Below are 24,601 nucleotides of genomic sequence, written 5' to 3'. Positions count from 1 at the left end.
GCATGTGACCCCTGCATGTGCCCTGACCCTCACGCATGCGTGCATGATCCCCCACGTGTGCATGGGACCCCCATGCTCCCCAACCCCCATGCATATGTGCATGACCCACATGTGCCCCCCCACACATGCGCATGCATCTCCTGCATGCTCCCTGCCCCTGTGCATGCACAGCAGGGACTCAAACACCAGCTGGCTGGCGGGAGGTGCGTACGCATGCACAGTGGAGCTGAGCTGTGTGTCAGTCTGCGTGCCTACAGAGAGGGCTCTGCTTGCCCCCTGTGGCTTGTGTGCCATAGGTTTGCCATCATGGCCCTAGGCAATTCCTTGATTAGGGTATTTTTTGCTGCTTGACTGTTTGTCTGGTGTTAATCCATGCTTATCTGGGTTTCTCTTTCTGTGTGACGCTTGCTTCCCTCTGAGTTTGGAGCTCAACTCATTACCAAACCAGATAATATCATCAGTGAATGGATGGAACATTTGCAAGCCAACAACCACATTCTGAGAGCACCAACTCTTCTCCTCCTTCTCCCCCCCCCCACAACACCCACCTCCCTTTTAGTACTGAGCTGTAACCTAATTGGGTCATGAAAACAGCCAAGCTCAGAGATCAATAAAGACAGCCCATAGTCCTCCTCCTCCTCCTCCATTCTACAAACCCCACTCCCTTCTAGCATTGATAATGTTCCCTAATTGGGTCACGAAACGTCTACAGGAAAACAACCATACTCAGATTCATTTTCTCCAAAGTGAATTTTAACTGAGTTGTTTTTTAAAAAAAAAATTATTATACACTTATTGTTACATTTATATGCCACTACTCTTAGTGGTGAGACTGGCTTGCATCTGAATTCACCAAGGAGAATGTATTGCCAGACAACCTAACATTACGTTTCTTGATCTGGATCAAAGTTAGATGTTTCCTCAAGCCCCAGGAAAACTGGAGTTCCCGGAGGAGGTTAACTACAGGTAGTTCTCGACTTACGACCACAATTGAGCCCAAAATTTCTGTTGCTAAGTGAAACATTAGTCAAGTTGAATTTCCCCCCAGTTTATGACCTTTCTTGCCCCGGTTGTTAAGTGCATCACTGCAGTTGTTAACTTAGTCACATGAGTTTTAAGGGAACCTGGGTTCCCATTGCTTGTCAGAAGGTCACAAAAGTTGATCAGGTGACCCCAGGACACTGCAGTCGTCATAAATATGAGTCAGCTGCTAAGGATCTGAATTTTGATCCTCGTGGGCATGCCGCAACGGTCGTAAGTGTGAAAAGTGGTCATAGGTCCCTTTTTTTAAGTACCATTGTATCTTCGAATGGTCCCTAAACGAATAGTTTGTAAATTGAGAGCTACCTGTATAATCCAAAGCCCCAACAAACAATGCAAAAGGATTAGGATTAAGAATAATAATTGTAATAAAATCAGGATTATTGTGAGTGATGGATACTCTGTGCTGCCAGGCCCAGAGTCCTGGGACTCCTCCCTCCTGGGAAACTAAGTTTAGCAACAGAAGGTTGGTGTTATGCTTATCTACTGCCTGCGATAACCATGTTTTAATTTAGAATTTGTCCTTTCTTCCTGCCTTCTTTCAGCATTTCAAGCTCAGGAAGAAGAGAATCGGATGGCAGCTCCACCAACGCACCAGACCTACGCCTTCCAGACCGAGATTAAAAGGTACGCATATCCAGGTGGTCCTTTACTTATGACCACAACTTATGAGCCCAAAATTCTGCTGCTAAGTGAGACCTTTGTTAAAGGAGCTGCGCCCCATTTTACGACCTTTCTTGCCAAAATTATTAAGTTGAATCACTGCAGTTGTTAAGTGAATCTGGCTTCCCCATCGACTTTGCTTGACAGAAGTTTGCAAAAAGGTGATCACAGGACCCTGGGATTGTCCTAAAATGAGTCAGTTGCCAAGCGTCTGAATTTTGATCACATCACCACACAGATCTGGCAAGAGTCGTAAATGTGAAAAGTGGTCATGTCACTTTTCAGTTCCCTTTTAACATTGAACGGTCACTAAACAAACGGTTGTATGTCAAGGACTACCTGTACACCATCCATCCATCCTTCCTTCCTTCCTTCCTTCCTTCCTTTCTTTCTTTCTTTCTTTCTTTTTCTTTTTTTCTTTCTTCCCCCTCTCCCTCCCTCCTCCTTCCTTTCTTCCTTTCTTCTTTCTTTCCTTCCTTCCTTCCTTCCTTCCTTTCCTCCCTCCCCTCCCTTTTCTTTCTTTCTTTCTTTCTTTCTTTCTTTCTTTCTTCTTTCTTTCTCTTTTTCTTTCTTTCTTTCTTTCTTTCTTTCTTTCTTTCTTTCTTTCTTTCTTTCTTCTTTCTTTCTTTCTTTTTTCTTTCTTTCTTTCTTCTTTCTCTTTCTTTCTTTCCTTCATCCCTCCCTCCCTCTCTCTCCTCCTTTTTTCCTTCCTTCTTCCCTTCCTTCCTCCCTCCCTTTCACTTATATGGCTGCCTACTCAATTTCAGTGAGTCTGGGTGGCTTCCCAACCACAAACCTTTTTGAAATGTCCTTTTAAGGCCCTCAATGTCCCTCTTCTTGCATATGTTACAGCCATAATTTTATATAAAGGAGACATCCCCCATTTCAAGGTCCAGCTTTTGGCTGATCCATCTGGCTGCCTAGCAAAGTTCCTAAAGAATAAACAGAAAATGAAACACTGGGAACTCTCATGGCCTTAATTTGGATTATCCTGTTTGTTTCGAAATGAATCAAATAATGGAATGCTTTTTTAAAAAAAAAATCCTATTTTTCCATCCTGTGAATTCTTTTAAGCTTAAGAGGAAGAGAGCTGGCTTGGCTGAAAAGGAAACAGAGGAAAGAAGGATAATATTTTTTTAAAGGGAATTGTAAATTGATCCTATTAGCAGCATTTTTAAAGAGAGGGGTAAATATAGATAGAGCGTGTGTGTGTGAGAGAGAGAGAGAGAGAGAGAGAGAGGGAGAGAGAGAGATGAGAGAGAGAGAGAGGAAGAGAGAGATAGCAACTGATTCAAACCTTTAATGCTGTTTTTAGGAAAATTACATAAGGACAACCATGTACCGCAGTTTTATTTGGGTGTGTGTGTGTGGATGTGTGCCTAGACCCAAAGCGAGAAAGTGATTTTGCAAAACACAGAAAGGAACACAGCATTTGTATGTTGGCAGAAGCTCAGCAGCCACAGAAAATGTAAATGGAAAGAGTAATGCAATGAAATAGAAACGTTTCTAAACTTTTTCCCAGGGAGTGTGCATTTCAGCTGAAAGTACTTTCAATAACAGTTGCACATCTGGCCTGGGCTGGAAGTGAACACCCAGAAATAAAATTTGGAAGCTCTGCACAACAAATGAGTCACCATTACGCAAGAGAAAGGCGAGGGAAAGACATTAAAGAAAGAATCAGATCAGTTCTGAAGCTTCAGTTGTTGGCAGGCAGTCCTCGAATTACAACCATTTGTTTAGGGCAGGGGTGTCCAAACTTGGGAACTTTAAGACTTGTGGACTTCAACTCCCAGAATTCCCCAGCCAGCCATGCTCTGGGAGTTGAAGTCCACAAGTCTTAAAGTTCCCAAGTTTGGACACCCCTGGTTTAGAGGCTGTTCTAAGTTGCAATCGTACTGAAAAAAGAGACTTATGTTTTTCACACTTATGACCATTGCGCCATCCCTGTGCTCATGTGATCAAAATTCAGTTGCTTGGCAACTGGCATGTACTGATGACGGTTGCAGTGTCCTGGGGTCATGCGATCCCCTTTTGCGACTTTCTGACAAGCAAAGTCAATGTGGAAAGACAGATTCGCTTTACAACCATGAAAGTGCAGCCATTCGTTTAACCATGCTGGCATGAAAGGTGGTTAAAATAGAGCAAACTCACTTAACAACTGTCTGGTTGAGCAGCAGAAAGTTTGGGCTTAATTGTGGTCATAAGATGAGGTCTTCAAGTTCCCGACAAGCAACATTCTTTGGCTGACAGCATCTGTTCCTATAACCCAGGGATGTCCAAACTTGGGAACTTTAAGACTTGTGGACTTCAACTCCCAGAATTCCCCAGCCGGCTGGCTGGGGAATTCTGGGAGTTGAAGTCCACAAGTCTTAAAGTTCCCAAGTTTGGACACCCCTGCTATAACCGAACTTGCCAGATCCAATTCAACAGGTAGAGAAAATGGCTGCCCTGCAGGTAACCCAGTCCCAGATCACGTTAAGGCTTTAAAGGTGACAATCACTACTTTGAATTGCACCTGGAAATTTCAGTAGCCAATTTAGCTCACGCAATACAGGTAGTCCTTGACTTACAATACAATCCAATACAATAGCAGAGTTGGAAGGGACCTTGGAGGTCTTCTAGTCCAACCCCCTGCCTAGGCAGGAAACCCTATATCGTTTCAGACAAATGGCTATCCAACATCTTCTTAAAGACTTCCAGTGTTGGGGCATTCACAACTTCTGGAGGCAACTTCTGTTCCACTGATTAATTGTTCCAACTGTCAGGAAGTTTCTTCTCAGTTCCAGGTTGCTTCTCTCCTTGATTAGTTTCCACCCATTGCTTCTTGTTCTGCCCTCAGGTGCCTTGGAGCATAGCTTGACTCCCTCTTTTTTGGGGCAGCCCCTGAGATATTGGAACACTGCTCTCCTGTCTCCCCTAGTCCTTCTTTCTATTAAACTTAGACATACCCAGTTCCTGCAACCATTCTTCATATGTTTTAGTCTCCAGTCCCCTATTCCTCATCTTGCTCTTCTCTGCACTCTTTCTAGAGTCTCCACATCTTTTTTACATCGTGGCAACCAGAACTGAATGCCGTATTCCAAGTGTGGCCTTACCAAGGCCTTATAAAGTGGTATTAACCCTTCACGTGATCTTGATTCTCTCCCTCTGTTGATGCAGCCTAGAACTGTGTTGGCTTTTTTGGCAGCTGCTGCTCACGGCCGGCTCATATTTAAATGGTTGTCCACTAGGACTCCAAGATCCCTCTCACAGTTACTACTATTGAGCAAGGTGCCACCTATACTGTACCTGTGCATTCCACTTACGACCACAATTGAGACCAACATTTCTGTTCCTAAGCAAGATGGTTGTTAATCGCATTTTGCTTTGTTTTACAACCTTTCCTGCCCCAGTTGTTAAATGAATCTGGCTTCCCCCATTGACTTTCTTTGTCAGAAGGTCGCAAAAGGGGATCGTATGACCGTGGGACACTGCGACCGTCATAAATATGAACCAGTTTCTAAGCATCCAAATTTTGATCATGTGGCCAGTGGGGATGCTGAGATGTCAAGATTTTGCAAAATGGTCATAAGTCATTTTTTTCAGTGCCACTAAACTGGTCACTAAACGAATGGTTGTAAGTCAAGTCAACCACTTGTAGTAGTGTCATATTTGGCACCATTTTCTGCACATGCCAATCCCAATTTAATCCCAAAAAATAATTCCATTTAATCCAAAACTTCTTAGGATTTTAGAAGTGAAAGACCTCATAGAATCATAGAGTTGAAAGGGACCTCGGAGGTCATCTAGTCCAACCCCCTGCTTGAGCAGGAGATCTTATACTGACCTGGTCAAAAGGTTGTCCGGTCTCTTTTTGAAACCCCCCAGTGATGTTTGGGTTCTCTTCTTTCAGAGACCGCTTCAGCATCATCAAACAATGCCGGGAAAAATTCAGCGGGAATCCATTGGCTGCCAAAATCATCCCATATCAGCTGGAAGAGAAAGACGCCATCCTACAGGAATACCAGATCCTAAGGAAACTGCACCACACAAACGTAGGGCAACTGCAGGGTGCCTATGTGAGTCCACGCCACCTTGTGCTGATTGTTGAACTCTGTGTGGGGCCCGAGCTGCTTCACGCCTTAGCTGGAAGGTAAATATCATATTTTTCAGAGTATAACATGCACCTTCATTTTTGGGGAGAAAAATAGAGGGGGGGGTGGAAATTCTGCCTACCAGATATTAATTTTTATTCCCATAACACAAGAAAAACAAGCAAATGCAATAGTATAATAAAATGACACTTTTTGCCACTTTTTTTCTTTCCAAAGGCAGCCAGGGAAACTCTTAATAAACTTAACTAGATGTCTGGGCATTCAGCCAAAAGCACTTCACATCTAGTAAAAATGTAACAAAGCTGAATCAACAAACCAGCCCAGTGCTTGCCTGAAGGAAACCATTGAGAAAACTCAGATCGGAAAAAATCCCTGCCTTGCCTTTAAAGGGATTATCTCCCAAAGAATAGAAATCACATAGTCACAGAAACTCTCTGCCTTGCCCTTGAGGGGATTATCCCCCCAAAATAGAAACTGGACAAAAGAAGTACCTCTTAAGGAAGCCTTTGAATTGTTTGTCCTTGGCTTCTCCTAGCTGGAAGGAACCAGGAAATTTTTCCAACAGTGTGCTGCAGTAAAAATATTTGAAGCTTTTTTTCAACCCTAATGAGGTGCTAACAAGTGAAACGACTTCACTCGTGGGCACCTCACTAGGGCTGAAAAAAAGCTTCGAAAAAGCTACATTCGGAGTATAAGATGCACCCAAGTTTTCAGCCTCTTTTGGGGGGTGGGGGAGTGTATATCATACTCCAAAAAATACGGTAGCTATATTTCTTTCTATTTGACCAACCTACAGCCAGTCCTCAATTTATGAACGTTCATTTAAAAACCTTTTGAAGTTATGATGCTGCTAAAAAAACAACTTTGTACAGTCCTTGCACTTATGACTATTTCAGCAATACAGGCAGTCCTTGATTTACAACCCTTTGCTCAGTGACCCTCCAAAGTTACAACGGCACTGAAAAAAATGACCGTTTTCCACACTTACAACCGTTGCAGCCTCCCCATGGCCATGTGATCAAAATTCGGATGATGCTTGATAATTGGCACATATTTATGACGGTCGCAGTGTCCCGTGATCACGTGATCCCCTTTAACGACCTTCTGACGATCAAAGTCAATGGAGAAACCAGATTCGCTTAACAACCCTGCTACTGACTGCGGTGATTCACTTAACCTCCGTGGCAAGAAAGGTTGTAAGATGGGACCAAACTCACTTAATGGCTGTCTCACTTAGCAATGGAAATTTGGGGCTCAGTTGTGGCTGATTCTGATTCTGACTGCCTGCATCTGGTCCAGGGGTCAGTTGCTGCCAGTTTTACGACAGGTTCACAACTGCTCTGTGTGTGCACCAGTGGTGGGTTCCTACCAGTTCGGAACGGTTCAGTTTGGGCCGGTAGTGGTTTGACAGCCTGGGTTGCTGGAACTGGCGGTGACCAGGCCTGCAATGCCCTTGAACTGATTCTCCCGGTGGCGCCTATCTTGTTTTTTGCTTCTGTGCATGCACAGAAGTATTTTTATTGCACTGCACATGGCGCACAACATGCATCTGCAGCACCCACAAGTGAACCGGCAGTAGTGACTGCTCAGAACCACCCCTGGCGCGCATGCACTATTCAATGTCAATTGTTCTTCGTGCATGCGCAGAACAATCTACAGCGCAGTCAGTAAAATCCAAAATGGCAGTGGCCCAGCAGCGGTAACCGGTTCATGGGCGTGGCAGGCCTGGGTCACTGCCGGTGCTGCAAACCAGCTCTGAATTCCACTGTCAGTTCGGTCAAACGGGGTCAAATCAGGAGCAACCCACTTCTGATCTGGTCCTATCCATTCAGCCTGAATTTCTTCACATCACTGGGCTGATTGGGATCTTAGGGAAACCCCTGACCCTGTTTGTGCTTTTAAGCTCCTTCTCTTTCCCAGGCCTTCGTATTCAGAGGTGCAGGTCAGGGATTACCTGTGGCAGATTCTCAGTGCCGTCGAGTACCTTCACAAACAGGACATCATACATTTAGATCTGCGGTCTGAAAACATGGTGATTGTTGAGCCCAACCTGTTGAAACTTCTAGACTTCGGCAACGCCCGGTTTTATACGCCCGACCAAATCATAACCGTAGATGGATGCACGGATTATGTAGAAACCATGGGTGAGTAAGCAAGAAAATATGAGCCTTTGGCAACATGAGCAGAGAGATAAAGGAAAATATATGTGTGTGTTGGGGGGGGGGGTATTTCAAATTTATAGAAGGCACACATGTACATACACATTTACATAGTTAGGTGAAAGAGATGATAAGTATATAGGTAAATAGGTAAGTAAGTAAGTAGATGGATGGATGGATCGATCGACGGATAGTTGTGACTGCCCCAACACTGGAAGTCTTTAAGAAGATGTTGGATAGCCATCTGTCTGGAACGGTATAGGGTTTCCTGCCTAGGCAGGGGGTTGGACTAGAAGACCTCCAAGGTCCCTTCCAACTCTGCTATTGTATTGTATTGTATTGTGTTCTTTATTGTTGGACTGTTTGTCTGAGGAACAATGAAATAGTAAACAATAGTCTAATCAGGGAACTACCAAGAAGCAACAAATATAAATAGCACACCCCACTCATAGCACTGATGATGTTATCTACTTTGGTAATGAAACATCTGCAAGTAAACCGCCACACTCAGAGAGCACCAATGATTTCACATTGATACAGAGGGGGGGGAGGGCGCAATCCAGAAATGTGGAGAAACAAATAAACAAACAAAACCATTTTATACATCAGATTTTTGCAGAAAACTTAATTCTGCAAATCTCTCTCAATCTGATGCATCTGGATGTTATGGCGGTACACTTTCCTGACACAAGTGTGTACTTTTAGCTTCAGAACTCCTGTCAGAGAAGGGAGCCCTCCCGCAGACGGATATCTGGGCGATTGGCGTGACGGCTTTCATCATGTAAGTTGACCTCAGTTTCTCTTGAGAAAATCACAGAACCTTCAAAGTTGAAGGGACCCTAGAAGTCTTCTCCTCCAATCTTCTGCAGACGACAGAATCCCTCATATCATCGGATGAGATGTACAGGAGATGTGGGTTTCGCTTAGCGGTTAAGGCACCAGGCTAGAAAGCAAGTGAACGTGGGTTCAAGTCCCGTCTCAGCCATGAAAGCCAGCTGGATGACCTTGGGCCAATCACAAGGAGACGGGAAGTTCTAGTCCTGTCTTAGGCAGGAAAGCAGGTTGGGTGATTTTGGGCTAATCACCAGGAGACAGTGAGTTCTAGTGACACCTCAGGTATGAAACCAACTGTGTGATCTTCAGCTAGCCACTTTCTTTCATCGCTAGGAAGCAGATAATGGCAAACCATTTCTGAAAACCTTGCCCAGAAAACTGCAGGGATTAGTCCAGAAGTCCAAAGCTAACTGGAAGTATCTCTCTCTCTCCCTCTCTCTCCCTCTCCCTCCCCCCCCCCTCTCTCTCACACACACACACAAACACACACAAACACACACGTTCGTTTTTCAGGTGGGCCTCTTCCATTGAGGTCCCAAATCTAGCAGGATCGCCTAGATCTATAAAAGGCACATCTGTCTGAACTGTGTTCTCCAATCTTTACAGAGAACTTGCAAAGCTGCTTATTTACAAACAAGCATCTTTCCCCAAATATCTACTGGGGTGGTGGAGTGGAGAAGATGCTGGAGCAAGAGGAGAGAGACCAAGGTTCTGTCTTGCAACAGCCAAAGAAGCTTCTGGGAGGACTTGGGGCCATCCCCCCTTCTCCCGGCCCAAGAGCCTGGTGATCTTGTGGGGATGGTCTTCAAATAGGAATGGGGGACTTGCGTGTTCCAGAGCCACTTCAACCTTAAGACCTGCTTGGGATTAATTTCTGCCATTTCTGGGGGATTTTATAAGGTGGGGGGATAGGACTAGGGAATGCCACACAACATGCCATCTCAGGTGGCTGTGAAGTATAGGCTATAAATTTATTAATTAAAACAAAGCTGATGTATGACATTACCCACAAATGGACAGAGGTGGAAGAAACTGGGTTTGCACATAATTAGCATGCCTCTGATCTTACTAATACGATTTTTGAAATGTCCTTATGTGGAGAAATGCAACTTCACAGACATGACTTCAATCAAATATCATCAAAGCCTTTGCAGTAATCCTTTCTGAAAGGTGGCAGTGAATGCTTCTCCTTGCTTCTCCTCCAAGAAGCTTCTTCAGTGAAAATGTGAAGAAACCGAAGAACTGAGCAAGCTTCTTGGAGGAGAAGCGAAACCTTTTCCCAAACCAAGAAAATCCAGTTGCCTTTTGGTGAAAAAGCACCTGTGGGAAAACTAGGACCTGGATGATTGAAAATCTCTGTAGAGGCTCTTCAAGGTCGACTTGATTGGCTCTCCAGCCACCTCAGATTAACAGAGTTGGAAGAGATCTTGTAGGTCATCGAGTCCGATTGAAGATCTAAAACAAATAGGTCATTGATGACCTGCAAGGTAATCTGTAGAAATATTCCTCTGGGTTGTTGAAAGAAATGTCCTTCTGGGTTTGGCTCCAAGTGAAGGAAAAAGACACTGGAGACATGGAGGCTGCTTGGAAAGATGGTTTTAATGGTGGACAGGACCACATGGCCTGAGTCCTGAACAGAAAAGGTGATCACATGCTTCAGTGTTGGTGGAGAAGAAGAGAAGGAAGGACTGAGATGCTGAAAGTCCCTGGTTTTATGCCCTCTCTGGCCTTTGATCTTGAGCTTGTATTCCGATTGGTTGTCAGACTCCCATGGGGCCATGCAGGGTCTACTCTCTAGGCCGTGTTTTGAATCCAGGTTTGGTTGAGTTCTCAGATGCCATGTGGGGAGTTGGGTAAAGGGCCAATATTATCATGCCTTAATCCCATCCCCCTGGAGTGAAGGGGAGAACTCTTTATTATGTAAAGGGACTGGCTTGGCCTTCTTAATGGCCCATTGACAAAGGGGGTGGGGGCAGGAAGCTTCAGGGAGCTATTCTCTCTTTAAACATATTTCTCCCTTTTCACATCCAGGGAAATGAAATATTCTGCTTTTTCAATATTTCCTAGGATATCTCATTTTTCTGGGAGAGGGCCGGGTGATAACTTTCCACAGGGTGACCATGGGGGAGGGTAGGATTGAGGTGGAGTCCTTCAACTTGATTATTTTCTTGCAGACGTTTCATAATCCTCCCAGGTGACATCATCACTGTGAAATGGGGCTGTAGCACTCCCTTCTAGCACTAATGAGGTCATCTAGTTGAGTCTTGAAACATCTGCAAGAAAACCACCAAGCTCCAGAGAGCACCAAGGACCTCACAGTCCTCCTCCTCCTCCTTTTCTTCCTCCTTCTCCTCCCCCTCCTTCTCTCTCCAACCTCCCCTTTCTTCGACCACAGATGATGTTGCATTGTTGGCTCATGAGATGTCTGCAAGAAAACAACCGACCTCAGAAACCAACAAGGACCCCAGATTTGAACTCCAAGCTACAAAGACGGTGTTCTCTTGGCCAAACCAAACCCGTTTCTTTCTCTCCCCTTTCCAGGCTGAGCGCCGAATATCCCATCAGCTCCGAGGGAGCCTGTGACTTCGGAAGGCTGGTCAAGCGGGACAAGATACGACTCAACAAATGTTACGCTGGCCTTTCAGGGGGAGCCATAAACTTCCTCCAAAGCACGCTTTCCTTGAATCCATGGTGAGACGATCCTTTTGATCCCCAAGGGTTCCTCTCTCACGCGCTGCAGATGTTTCTTTCTCATTTCATTTCATTTCATTTATTGGATTTGTCAACCGCTCCCTCTCCCCAAGGGGACTCGGGGCGGTGTACAGACAGAATGAAATACATTATATACAACAATTACAAAACCCCATAAAAACAAATTAAACACAAGTCTGTACAATAGTGCAAAAATTAATCAGATTAAAACCAAATTAAAATACCCCCAAATTTAAAATAACCGGCCAGGAGAGTCGAGGGATTAGATCATAATTGTGATTGGGCCAGGCCAGCTAATTGGAACAGGTGGGTCTTGAGTTTCTTACGGAAGGAGCGGAGGTCAGTAATGATTCTAATGTCAGGGGGGAGGTCGTTCCAGAGGGTCGGGCCCATCACAGAGAAGGCCTGGGCGTCGCCCGCTGGCATTGTTTGGCGGACGGCACCCGGAGGAATCCCTCCCTGTGAGAGCGAATTGGTCGCAGGGATGTATGGGGTAGGATGCAATCCCGCAAATAACTAGTCCTGAGCCATGAAGCGCTTTAAAGGTGAGAATCAACACCTTGAAACGCACCCGAAAAGCTACAGGTAGCCAGTGCAGCTCGCGCAGGAGAGGTGTTACATGGGAGTACCTAGTACTCCCCATAATTGCCCGCGCGGCCGCATTCTGGACCAGCTGCAGCCTTCGGGTGCATCTCAAGGGGAGCCCCATGTAGAGAGCATTGCAGTAATCCAGACGGGACGTCACCAGGGCATGAGTGACTGTGCGAAGGGCGTCCCGGTCCAGTAGGGGGCGCAATTGGCGCACCAGGCGAACCTGGTGGAACGCCCCCCTAGCCACGGCCGTCACATGGTCGTCCAGCGACAGCCGCGCGTCTAGGAGGACACCTAAATTGCGCGCCTGGTCCACGGGGGGGGGGAGTAGCTCACCCCCAATGGCCAGAGATGGAACCCACTGGCTGAACCGGGGCGCCGGTAGCCACAGCCACTCTGTCTTGGAAGGGTTGAGCTTGAGTCTGTTGTCGCCCATCCAGACCCGTACGGCCTCCAGGCACCGGGACATCACCTCGACGGCTTCGTTGGGGTGGTTCGGGGTGGAGATGTATAACTGAGTATCATTGGCATACAGATGATACTCAACCCCGAAACCTCGAATGATCTCGCCCAGCGGCTTCATATATGTGTTGAACAGGAGAGGTGAGAGGACCGAGCCCTGTGGCACCCCACAAGTGAGAGGCCTCAGGGTCGACCTCTGCTCCCCTGCCAACACACATTGCGTCCGTCTGGAGAGGTAGGAGGAGAACCACCGCAGGACGGTGCCCCTCACCCCCAATCCCTCCAGGCGGCGCAACAGGCGGCGCCCCCAATCCCTCCAGGCGGCGCTTTCTACCCAAGATCATCTCAACTAACGTCTTCTGTGCTGCTAACTAGGGCCTTTGCCAGACCTATCCTTGAATACTGCTCGTCTGCCTGCAACCCACAATGCATTTCGGACATTAAAGCATTAGAGAGGGTCCAGAGGCATTTCACAAGAAGATTACTCAAACCTCTCCTCTCGTAATAAAATTCCCTATATCACCAGGCTTGAAATTTTAGGTCTGGGTGACCTTGAACTACGCCGCCTACATTCTGACCTGAGCTTGGTACACAAGATAATCTGCCATAATAATGTTAATGACTACACCACAAGATACAAACTAAATGTAATCCGTTCTAATCTTGATTGCAGGAAAAACCATTCCAGCAAGAGAGTAGTAAATGTGTGGAACACCCTACCTACTCCTGTTGTTAGTTCCTCTAACCTCACCCCCCCCCCCTCTGTACCTTTTACCTTAAACTGTCTGCCGTGGACCTTATGCGTTTCTTAAGAGGTCCCCACGGGGGCGTGCATAAGCGCACCAGCGTGCCTACCGTCCCTGTCCCACTGTCCCCCTTTATATGTACTCATTTTATGTGCTTATGGCTATGCTTTGCTTATTTACACCCATTTATTTGTGCCATTTTTTAAATGTGTTTTCATACTTGTTTCCTTGTACTTGTTGACAAATAAATAAATAAATAAATAAATAAGTGCAGGTAGTCCTCAATTTACAACCACAATTGAGCCGAAAATTTTGGTTGCTAAAGTGAGAAACTTTTAAAGTGAATTTTGCCCTATATTATGACATTTCTTGCCACTGTTGTTAAGTGAATCACTGCAGTTGTTAAATTAGTTGACACAGTTGTTAAGTGAACCTGGCTCCTTCCTTGACTTTCCTTGTCGGAAGGTCGCCAAAGGGGAATCACGTGACCTTGGGACACAGTGACGGTCATAAGTATGAGCCAGTTGCCAAGCCTCTGAATTTTGATCACCTGACCATGGGGATGCTGCAATGGTCATATGTGTGAAAAACGGTCATAAGTTTTTTTTAGTGTGGTTTGCAATGTTGAACAGTCACTAAATGAACTGCTGTAAGTTGAGGACTACCTATAAATCTCCTCCCTTAGTATCAACAGTCAAATGCAGTGAGAGGTTGCTTGGGCTTACAGGTAGTCCTCACTTAATGACTGATTGCTTAGTGAATGTTTGAAGTTCCGGCAGATCCCCAAAAAAGGGGCTTGCTACCTGGATTCAACATTTCTTGCCACAGTTGTTAGATTGGTCTCATGGTTGTTAAATGAATCTGGCTTCCCCCTTCACCTTGCCCGTCAGAAGGTCACCAAAGGGGATAACATAACTCTGGGACACTGCAACCATCATAAATATGAATCCGTTGTCCAGGGTTTGACCACATAATGCTATGGCTGTAAGTGTAAAAAATGGGCCCAAGTCATTATTTTTTTGTAATGTTGAATGATGACTAAATGAATGGCTGTAAATTGAGGACTAGCTACCCTGTTTCCCTGAAAATAAGACCTCCCTGGATAATACGCCCAATTGGGCTTTTGTGCTCATGCACAATTGGGCTTTTGAGCTCATGCTGGCTGGGGAATTCTGGGAGTTGAAGTCCACAAGTCTTAAAGTTGCCAAGTTTGGACACCCCTGCACTAAAATAAGCCCTCCCCCAAAATATTTCAACCCAGCAGCAGCCATGAAGTGACCACGCTTGTCACTTCCTGCACCTCAAAAATAATAAGACCTCTCCGAAAATAAGGCCAAGCGCTTATTTCGGGGGTCCAAAGAAAATAAGACCCTGTCTTATTTTGGGGGAAACACAGTATATTCAGGAGGCGTGTTGGCCATATTATAATGAGCTTTCAGCTTGTTCAAGTTTAGAGTTTTGCACCGATTTTCCCTTTGGGTGGTCCATACCGGTACTTGAGCTTCCTTATTTCAAAGGAACTCAAAGCATTCATAATTGGACTAGAAGACCTCCAAGGTCCCCTCCAATTCTGTTATTCTGTTAAAGTGGGCCCGTCTTCTATTCCCATCAACCGCTGGGATGGCTGTGTAAGATGAAGTCCAAGTTAAGTTTAAGTTTAAGGTCTAGGATGGAGAATCCTCTCTAGATAATTCATCTTTGCTTTTTCTTAGACCTTGAAAGCTTCCTCCCTCTTCCCTTCCTCCTCCTCCCTTCTAGCACTGATGATGTTGCCTAGGAAAGCACCAAGCTCAGAGAGCACCTCCTCCTCTTCCTCCTTCTCCTCTTCCTCCCCCTCCCTAATAACAAGGTTGGAAGGGACACTGGAGGTCTTCTAGTCCAACCCCCTCTCAAGCAGGAGACCCTAAACCATTTCAGACAAATGTTTGTCCAATCTCTTCTTCTTTCTCCTCCTCCTTGGAAAAAAAACAAGGAAGATTTGGGTTCCCCCTCTCCACTTGCTTTCTCTGATAGGGAATGTTCAACCTCAATGTTCTTTTTTCCTCCCAGGAGAAGGCCAACAGCCACAGAATGTCTTCAGTCTTCGTGGCTGCAGGAGACTGGCTTAGACGAACACCTACAAGCCACTGTGACTTTCTCCACCACCAAGCTGAGAAATTTCGTGGCCGAACGCGAGAGGAAAAGAGCGCTCCTCTGTTCAAAGTATGGAGTAATGGCTGTGTAGACACTGACACCACTTTGGAAGAGAAGAGAGGCCCCAGCCATAACAGAGGGATGCATTTTATTTTATTTCATACCCTCAACAACTTGGGATAATTAACAGATTGGAGAAAACGAAGGTCTGGCCGAAAGATTATCTGTTTCGAAAGCAAAGGCGGATGCAACGCACAGATGGAACTTATGAAATCTCTGGGTTATTTATTTATTTGGGGGGGAGGTGAGTATTTATGAAGAATCTGGTTTTTTTTAGAGGCTTTAGTGACAAAAGCTGGAGGGGGAGAAGAGGCTACATAATATTTTTTATCCGTCGTTTCCCCCTCAGCTGAGCATGCAAATGTCCATGTACCTTACAAGCGTTTCACGCACAAAAAAGAAAAGAAAGAAAAAGGAAGATTTAGATTTAATTTCGGTTTTTGTTTTATTTTAACCAAAGGTAGTTCTATTAAGCTAAATTTAGTTCAGTTAGTTAGTTATTTATTAAAGAATTTATTTAATCCAAATGAAATTAATAAAACTAAATTAAGAAAATAGCTATACATTAAATTGGTTTTATTGATTTATTTTAGTTTTAATAATTATTTAATTATTCAATGTTAGCGTTAAATAATTAATTGAACAGTTTCCTTTCGTTCCCTTTATCCTCCCCCCCACCCCCCCGGCCCGGTTGCGTTCAATAGCAGTAACTTTCAGAGGTTCAGAAAAAGCTCGTTTTATTAGGAAGGAAAATCAGTTTGCCTTAGAAGACTTCGATACATACATAATAAAACTTTGCGATAAACATCAGATTTCATTAACAGTTGGATGAGTTTCAATGGTTTTACAGCTTTGACTTTTCACGTGTGAACGCCCCAGGGTGAAAATACACAACAATGTTCAGACAATAAATCATCATCACACTAAGAACAGCCATACGCTCAACCAAAATCATGACAGCTTTCTGCAAAAATCATCTCAGACCCGACACTCCTCCTGAGGTTTTAAAGAGGCGGCTTATGTCATCCAGCCAAACTGCCTGCAGCCCTTTGGAGAAGCTACCGGCTGTTCTTCTCAAAAGAATTACAGAATTGTTTTTTTTTTAAAAAGGGAAATCATAGAAAATCTTTCACAGTCTTATCGGAGAGCGAGTGCAGGGGCTTCACTTCACCCCCAACTATTGTGGTGTTTGTTGCCCTCCAAAGAAACAAACAAACAAAATTAGTTGGTTATGGCTTCTTTTGCCATGAAGAGTGAGTTTTTTCTTTTACAAATAGCTGAACCAATTTTTCTTCCTCGCATTGACTTTTTTTAAAAAGAAAAAAGAAAGAAAAGAAAAATAGCCCAGTAGAACAGAAAACATGAAATTGCTGGGTTGACTTTTGATTTTCCAATTATTTAAAAAACAGACTGACTATTTATCTGCCGCAGTAAATAAATACTGTAATCAAAATAAACTTGTCTTGCAATTGTTCATTGTAGCTTTTGCCAGTGCTGGTAACTCTGGTGTTGCTTTTTTCATTTTAGTACAGAGAGTCCTCGACTTACGACCAAAACTGAGAGCAAATCTCCACTACTAAGTGAGGAAATTGTTAGGCAAATTTTGCCTCATTTTACAACCTTTCTTCTCACCATTGTTAAGTGAATCAATTTCAGTTGTTAAATTAGGCACATGGTTGTTAAGTGAATCCAGCTTCCCCCATTGACTTTGCTTGTCGGAAAGGTCGCAAAAGAGAATCACGTGATCCCCGGACACTGCAACCGTCATAAATATGAATCAGTTGCGAAGCATCAGAATTTTGACCATGTGATCCTGGGGAGGCCTGCAACGGCCGTGAGGGTGAAAAACCGTCATAAGTCACTTTTTTCGGTGTAACGTCAAACCGTCACTAAATGAACTGTTGTAAGTCGAGGGCTACCTGTGTTGAGAATGCCAAAAGCAAAGTTACTTCATGTCTTTTGAAGTGGCCCTCCTGGTCTTCACTATGACTAAGCACTAACTTTAAAAAAGGTGATTTGCTTAAGCAACGGTACAGGCTCACTCATTTTTATTTTAAATAACCCACCTCTCACTGAGGGTTGAATTTTGAAAACGGAAGTGAAGGGTTTATTCTCCTGGATTATGTCTCTTGGAGGGGGGGGAACAGTAGTCACACAGATGTCACAGGAAGGGGGGGGAGTTAGCTCTAGGTCAGCGGGAGGGGCCTTTCCCCATTCCCTCTTGGGGTGCACCAATTTGTAGCAAAGCCTGGCCAAATGTGACAAAGGAGGGAGGAAGTGACAGAGAAAGGAAAAGAGATAAAGAGGAGGGAAGGAGGGAGGGGAAAAAGAATGGGAGAAAATGAAGGGAGGGAGGGAGGTAGAAAGAAAAAGAAAGGAAGAAAGAAAGAAAGAAAGAAAGAAAGAAAGGAGAGGACAAGAAAGAAGGAAGGAAAGGGAGAGGAAAGGGAGAAAGGGAATGTGACAAGAAGAGGAAAGGAGAGAGAGGGCAGGGAAGGAAAGGAAGGAAGAGGAAGAAAGGACGGAAAAAGAAAAAGAAAGGTGAGAAGAGAAGGAAAGGAGAGAAAAAAAGGAAGGAAGGAAAGACAAAGGGAATGTGTCAAGAGGAAAGGAGATAGATGGCAGGGAAGGAAAGAAAGGAAGAGGAAGGAAGGAAGGAAAAAGAAAAAGAAAGAAAGGTGAGAAGAAGAGAAGGAAAAAGGAAGGAAAGGAAGAAACAGAATGGGAAAGTGACAAGAGGAAAGGAGAGAATGCAGGGAAGGGAAGAGAAGGAAGAAAAAAGGAAGAAAGAAAGTCAACACTTTATTTTTAAAATCAGCATCTGGTTTCAAAGGCCTTTTGCGCCCTGTGGAAATCCAGGGCTTTCTTAATCAAATGCTTTTCATGCAAGAACCTGGAGCTGCTTTGTTAATTGTTTTCCTTGAACCCAGAGTCGCCCGTCAGGAAGCCTTGCCACCGATTTGATCCCAGGAGGAAGAAGAAAACTGGATCCCCTTCAGGGAATCAGGAGAGAGCCTGAAGAGGGGAAACCCCATCGCCTCTTGCAGCTGCTGTTTTCTTAATCCCTAAGTAGCATAATCAAAGCTTGCCTTGTGCGGAATAAAGGGAAAAAGTTATTTTACCACACCCTCACCCCCTTACACCGAGGAGAACAGTCCAGTACACAGCAGGAAAGGACAACCAGAAATCTGGCCTTGAAGAATCACACCACTGAGTAGATAAAGTTATAACGCTTTATCGCTATAAAGCTCTATATCCAAAATTGCTAAGTTGCAACCGTGTTAGTCACTCGGTTGTTAAATGAACCTGGCTTCCCCATGGACTTCGCTTGTCAGACGGTCGTAAAAGGGGATCACGTCCCAGAACTTATCCCAGAATCCCAAGGTCTGAAGGGACCTCAAAGAACATTTAGTCTGACCTGCTTCTTGAAGTAAAGCAAAATGGAGACGCAAAAATATATGGCATCAGCGCGAGAATATTTTGGGGTGAATCCATGTTGCATTTCCACTACAGAATTAAGACCAAGATCACCTGGTGAGCATTTTGGTCTCAGAATTCACTCTACAGGTAGTCCCCGACTTATGACCACAATTCAGGACAGGAATTTCCATTGCTAAGCACTTAATTTAACAATCATGTTACTAACTTGAAGTGAGTTGCACCCAATTGTGCACTTTTTCTGCTACAGTTATGAAGCAAATCCCTGCAGTTGTTAAGAGAATCACATGGTCGTTAAGCAAATTGGATTTTTCCCATTGACTTTGCTGGTTGGGGAAGGTCACAATTATGAGACCCCAGGACTCAGGAGGCAAAAACCGTCGTAAATACAGAACATGGCGGTTGACAAGCACCCAAATTTTAATCACGTGACCTTGGTCAGCGATGAGTCTTGGGGCCCAGCCGAAAGTCACTTCTTGAATTGACGTTGTAACGAATGAATGGTTGTAAGTCAAGGAGTGCCTGGAATGTATTTTATGGCTTGCATTCAACAGCAAAATAGCTTCTGCTTTTCAGTTGAAAAATGCTCTTATTTATTTACTTAAGAAAATTTATGCAGGTCCTTGAATTACAACTGTTCATTTAGTGACCGTTTAAAGTTATGTCGGCACTGAAAAAAATGAATTATGATAATTTTTCCCACAAAAAAGTCTGAGAGAAAGGAAGGAAGGAAGGAAGGAAGAGAGAGAGAGGAAGAAAGGAAGAAAGACAGAGAGAAAGGAAGGAAGGAAGGAAGGAAGGAAGGAAGAGAGAGGAAGAAAGGAAGAAAGACAGAGAGAAAGGAAGGAAGGAAGGAAGGAAGAGAGAGAGAGGAAGAAAGGAAGAAAGACAGAGAGAAAGGAAGGAAGGAAGGAAGGAAGGAAGGAAGAGAGAGGAAGAAAGGAAGAAAGACAGAGAGAAAGGAAGGAAGGAAGGAAGGAAGGAAGGAAGAGAGAGGAAGAAAGGAAGAAAGACAGAGAGAAAGGAAGGAAGGAAGGAAGAAAGAGAGAGGAAGAAAGGAAGAAAGACAGAGAGAAAGGAAGGAAGGAAGGAAGGAAGGAAGACAGAGAGAAAGGAAGGAAGGAAGGAAGGAAGGAAGGAAGACAGGAAGGAAGGAAGGAAGGAAGGAAGAAAGAGAGAGGGGAAGAAAGGAAGAAAGACAGAGAGAAAGGAAGGAAGGAAGAAAGACAGAGAGAAAGGAAGGAAGGAAGACAGAGGAAGGAAGGAAGGAAGGAAGGAAGGAAAGAGAGAAAGAAAGAAAGAAAGAAAGAAAGAAAGAAGGTGTATAGGTAGTCCTTGATGTATGGGCATTGAAAAAATGACTTGACCATTTTTCACAGTTACGACCGTTACAGTATCTTTATAATCATATAATCAAAATGACTCCCATTTATGACGGTCGCAGTGTCCCGAGGTCATGTGATCATCTTTTTTGACCTTCTGATGAGCAAAGTTAATGGGGAAGCCAGATTCACTTAACAACCATGTTACTTATGTAACACCTGCAGTGATTCACTTAACAACCATGGCAAGGAAGGTTGTAAAATGGGGGAAATTAACAAATGTTTCACTTTCAGTTCTGTTTCTCATTTCCGGTGCACTGAAGTCTGATGGAAAAAAAGGATAATTATTACAATTGTGAAACAGAAGGAATAACTACAGGTAGTCCTCAACTTACGACCACTCGTTTAGGAACTGTTTAAAGTTACAACCACACAGCCGTGGCAATGAAGGTCATAAAACGGGGCAAAGCTTACTTAACAACTGTCTCACTCAGCAATGGAAATTTGGGGCTCAGTTGCGGTCATAAAACAAGGACTACCCATATAAAGCCAGAATTGATGGCTTGGTTCTATTCCTTCAAATCAGAGTTCATTTCCCAACAACCTCATTAAACAGAATAATACGAACTGGAAGGGATCTCGGAGGTCATCTAGTCCACCCCACTGCTCAAGCAGGAGACGCTATGCCATTTTAGACAAATGGCTGTGCAATCTCTTTCTTGAAAACCTCCAGTGATTTAGAAAGCTTCGTTGTTTTGGCTGTCCTTGACCTGACTTTTAAAAACAAGGCGTGGGTATATATTTACTTTTTCCTTAGCTTTTCATTGGAGAAAAATATATATGAAATTTTGCAATCTTGTCATTGCCACATTTTTACCAACTCAGCAAAAATGACACTTCAATTAATGTTTGCCGTTGACAAAGGTCAATTTTCTTCATCTCTCTCTCTCTATATCAGTGCTTCTCAATTATTTTCTGTCATGCCCCCCCTAGGAAGAAGAAAACATTTCGCGCCCCCCGCGCGACTAAATAGTATCATTTGTCTATAAAATTGTTATAAGTACACCTCTGCATAACACTGTATCCTTATTAAAGTATAAGAGAATAAAAAAAGAAAGAAATGTGGATCAATTTACAACAAAGAATAGCTTTATTAACTGTAGCAGAAAAGATTTAAAGCAGCACAGGATTTAAAGGAACACAATATTAAAAAAAACTTTAACCTGCAAAACAAAAATATATAAAATAATTTGAGCTGAGCCCCCCTTTACGGAGCCTCGCGCCCCCCCTGGGGGGCCCGCCCCACTATTTGAGAAGCACTGCTCTCTCTCTATATATATATCTGATAAAAACAAGGCACTGCAGGTATAATTTTAAGTTCATTAGATTGTTGTCCCCAATTGGGGTCTGAGCCTGGTGCCGAAGCCACTGATGGGCGCCAGACACGAGGTGCAGGTTTTCTGATTGCTTTTTATTGGAGTTCTCCAAGGAAAAAGGATTCCTGGTCAAAAGGCCAAGAAAAACCAAGAACAAAGGATTAAGAGAGCTTTATACATTTTCACTAAAGGAGAAGGCAGGACAAGGTGAAATAATCAGAAATATCCTCTAATAAACATTTTAGCAATAATTCTACAATTTGTTCTGTTGGTCTCTAGCTCTCCCATTCCAAAGCCTTGGCTAATGAATGCCCCGGGAGTTCTCTAATAGACATTTCATTTGCTGAAGACCATCTCCGTTGCTAACTTTTGGCTGAGGTCTGCAAGTTGTCTAATCCTTGTTACTTTTTATTAGCTTTCTAGCTACCCATAATTGCTACAGGCTTTACACGTGCATATTTCCCGTTGATAAACTTTCTTTCTACTTGGGCAGACAGACCCTCACCCCCAGCCCCCCAATTACAGTCTTCCTGATTTACTTTCAAGTGTGCGCCATGACCTTGCTTTATTTTAGCAGCCAGTCCATCAAAATTATCAAAGCATTTCCTTCTTCGTGGCATCAAAGGCAGAGACAAGTTAGAATTAAGGTTGGTGCCAGATACAGGCAGTCCTCATTTAGTGACTGTTCAAACTTACGGCAGCACTGAAAAAAGTAGCTTATGACCGTTCTTCACACTTATGACCCCTGCAGCCTCCCATGGTCATTCACTTAACTAGAGTGGCAGGAAAGGCCGTCAAATGGGGCAAAGTTTACTTAACATATGTCTCACTTAGCAACCAAAATTTTGGGCTGAATGGTGGTCGTAAGTCGAGGACTACCCATATCTTTGCTACACACAAAGGGAAAAACCCTTATTTGGAATTCCTCTGCCTCTTCAAAAGCCCCTTGGCAAATTGCACTGGGCACCTCAGATCAACAGAAGACACACCTCGGTTTGTGTACATTAGCAGGCTGGATCTGCATGAACTTAAAAAAATATTATTATTCTGGATAGCTGAACTTGAACAGGAAAGGAAGGAAAGAGAAGCGATTTGGGAGGGTTAATTTCAGGAAGCCCCCTGTGGTTTATTTTTTAGGGCAGATTTTCCATTTTCCAGAGATTTTCTCTCTCTCTCCTTAACAGCTGGGGAGCAGGAGCCAAACTCTATCATGCATGTGGTGATTTCCACAACAGACTAAATGTGCAAAAGGAAAAGAGGGGGTTAATGCGCACGCACGCACATGCACACACACGCACACACACACGCACACACACACGCACGCACACACACAGTCTGATCCCATAACATAGAGATAAATCAGTTTACTGGTGAGATATATCCCTGATTATTCTTGATTATCTTGTCCAAGCGAAGTGTGCAAAAGGAAAAGAAGTGGTTAATACACAAACAAACACACACAAACACACAAACACACACACACACAAATTAAATTCCCTAACATAAAGGCAAACCAATTCACGGATGAAATCTCCCTGGTTATCGTGTGCCGATCTCCGCCTCTGTTTTTAGTACCGGCAACGGTACCTAAACCGGACATCATTCAAGGGTTGCATCACCCCAAATCCGTAGCGGGTCTTGTTTATGGCTGGGATCTCCTCCTGCGGATTGATCAGCTCCAGATCATAACAAGCCAGCATCAGAAAGGCGAAAAGCTTGATTTCGTTGGTGGCGAAGTAGCGGCCGGGACACATGGAGGTCCCAGCGCCCCAAGGCATGATGTAATACTTTACCTTCTCACCATTCTTAAAGAATTCCTTCTTGTTGCCGTTTTGGCTGAGGAAACGGTCGTATTTGAAGGCCTGGGGCTCCTGGTGGATTTCGGGGTCCATGTGGCACGAGAGGTAAGGGAAGAGGCAGACTTTGTCGCCTTTGCGCAGCATGTAGGTCTTCCCATTGTGGAGCTTGAGGTCCATGTCTTGTAAAACCAGCCGGATCAACAACGGGGCTGTCACCAACCTCAGGGTCTCTTCTACCGTGCTGTCCAGGATGGGTGTTTGGCTCAGCATCTCCTTGGTGATGTTGAAGGGCTTCTGGCAGGAGGCCAGGTCTTGGCCTGACTTCTTCACCACCTCCTCAATCTCCTTCTTGACCTCCTCCATGGCTTTGGGGTGCTTCATCAGGTACTCCAGGATCCAGAAGGAAGCTGGGCCCGTGTTACCTTGAGCAGCCCAAAGGAGCAGGAACATGAACCGATCCCTCATTTCCTCGGAGACCCCAATTTCAGCCAGCCGTTGAGACTGGTCGCTGACCCACTGGCTGATGTTGTCCTTCTTGTAGACGTTCTTCACCGAAAGCACCTCCCAGAAGTAGTTCCAGATCTTCTTCACTTGACCCCACTCCGACGGGGTCAACAAGGCGTACGAGAGGCGCGGGAAGAGCTTGTCGTACTTGCGAAATTTGACGAAGACCTCTTCGGTGTGCTGCTTGTCTTTCTGTTTGGATTTCTCTTCCTGTTTATCGCTTGGTTCGGTGCCGTACAAAGCCAGATACCCAGCTTGGAAGACCTTGTTGTAACAAAAGTGGAACAGACTGTCCTCCTTCCAGGATTTTGGATCTTCTGTGGAGGTTTCTTGCCACTGGAATAAGACGGTCTGCAAGGCATCCATCATGGATTGAGTCATCATCACTAAGCCCTCTCCCTTCAGATGCTTCGTGCTGGAGGTTTCAACGATCTTGTGAGAATCATGGTTGGCCTCGAATTGAAACACCCTGAGGACTAGCTCGGCTGCGTATGACATAAAGTCCAGTTTATTCCGGGCTTCCTTGATGATGCCACCGAAGGACAAGGGGTCAATCAAGAAGGTTAAATAATTTCCTGCGATCAAGGTGGTGAAGATGTCCCCATGTTTCTTATGCATGGTTTGCAGGAAATCCATATTGTCGTTTCGGAAGTTCAGTGCGTGTCCC

General features: G+C 44.5%; 2 protein-coding genes across 2 annotated transcripts in view; one reads left to right on the top strand and one right to left on the bottom strand.

The window, feature by feature from the left end:
• Positions 1-17,904, top strand: part of OBSCN (obscurin, cytoskeletal calmodulin and titin-interacting RhoGEF) — a gene marked incomplete at its 5' end in the record, with an annotated part of 248,074 nt that extends 230,170 nt beyond the window's left edge. Inside the window, 6 exons of the mRNA XM_081970681.1 lie at positions 1,587-1,668; positions 5,597-5,836; positions 7,719-7,942; positions 8,663-8,738; positions 11,333-11,482; positions 15,352-17,904. Coding sequence (XP_081826807.1) covers positions 1,587-1,668; positions 5,597-5,836; positions 7,719-7,942; positions 8,663-8,738; positions 11,333-11,482; positions 15,352-15,526 — 947 coding nt within the window. The 3' untranslated portion in view covers positions 15,527-17,904. The remainder of the gene's footprint in view (positions 1-1,586; positions 1,669-5,596; positions 5,837-7,718; positions 7,943-8,662; positions 8,739-11,332; positions 11,483-15,351) is intronic.
• Positions 17,905-19,863: 1,959 nt separating this feature from the next.
• On the bottom strand, positions 19,864-24,595 carry LOC309381196 (7-alpha-hydroxycholest-4-en-3-one 12-alpha-hydroxylase-like). The gene is made up of 2 exons (XM_081931921.1): positions 21,576-24,595; positions 19,864-21,200 (listed from the first exon to the last, which is right to left on the bottom strand). The coding sequence occupies exon 1, from the start codon at positions 24,568-24,570 to the stop codon at positions 23,200-23,202; it is 1,371 nt and encodes a 456-aa protein (XP_081788047.1). The 5' UTR covers positions 24,571-24,595; the 3' UTR covers positions 19,864-21,200; positions 21,576-23,199.
• Positions 24,596-24,601: the final 6 nt, after the last annotated feature.

The sequence above is a fragment of the Natrix helvetica genome (assembly GCF_964273705.1).
Source record: "Natrix helvetica genome assembly, chromosome: Z".
NCBI lineage: Eukaryota > Metazoa > Chordata > Lepidosauria > Squamata > Natricidae > Natrix > Natrix helvetica.
Note: the sequence above shows the minus strand (reverse complement) of the source record. Positions and strands in the feature narration are given on the sequence as shown.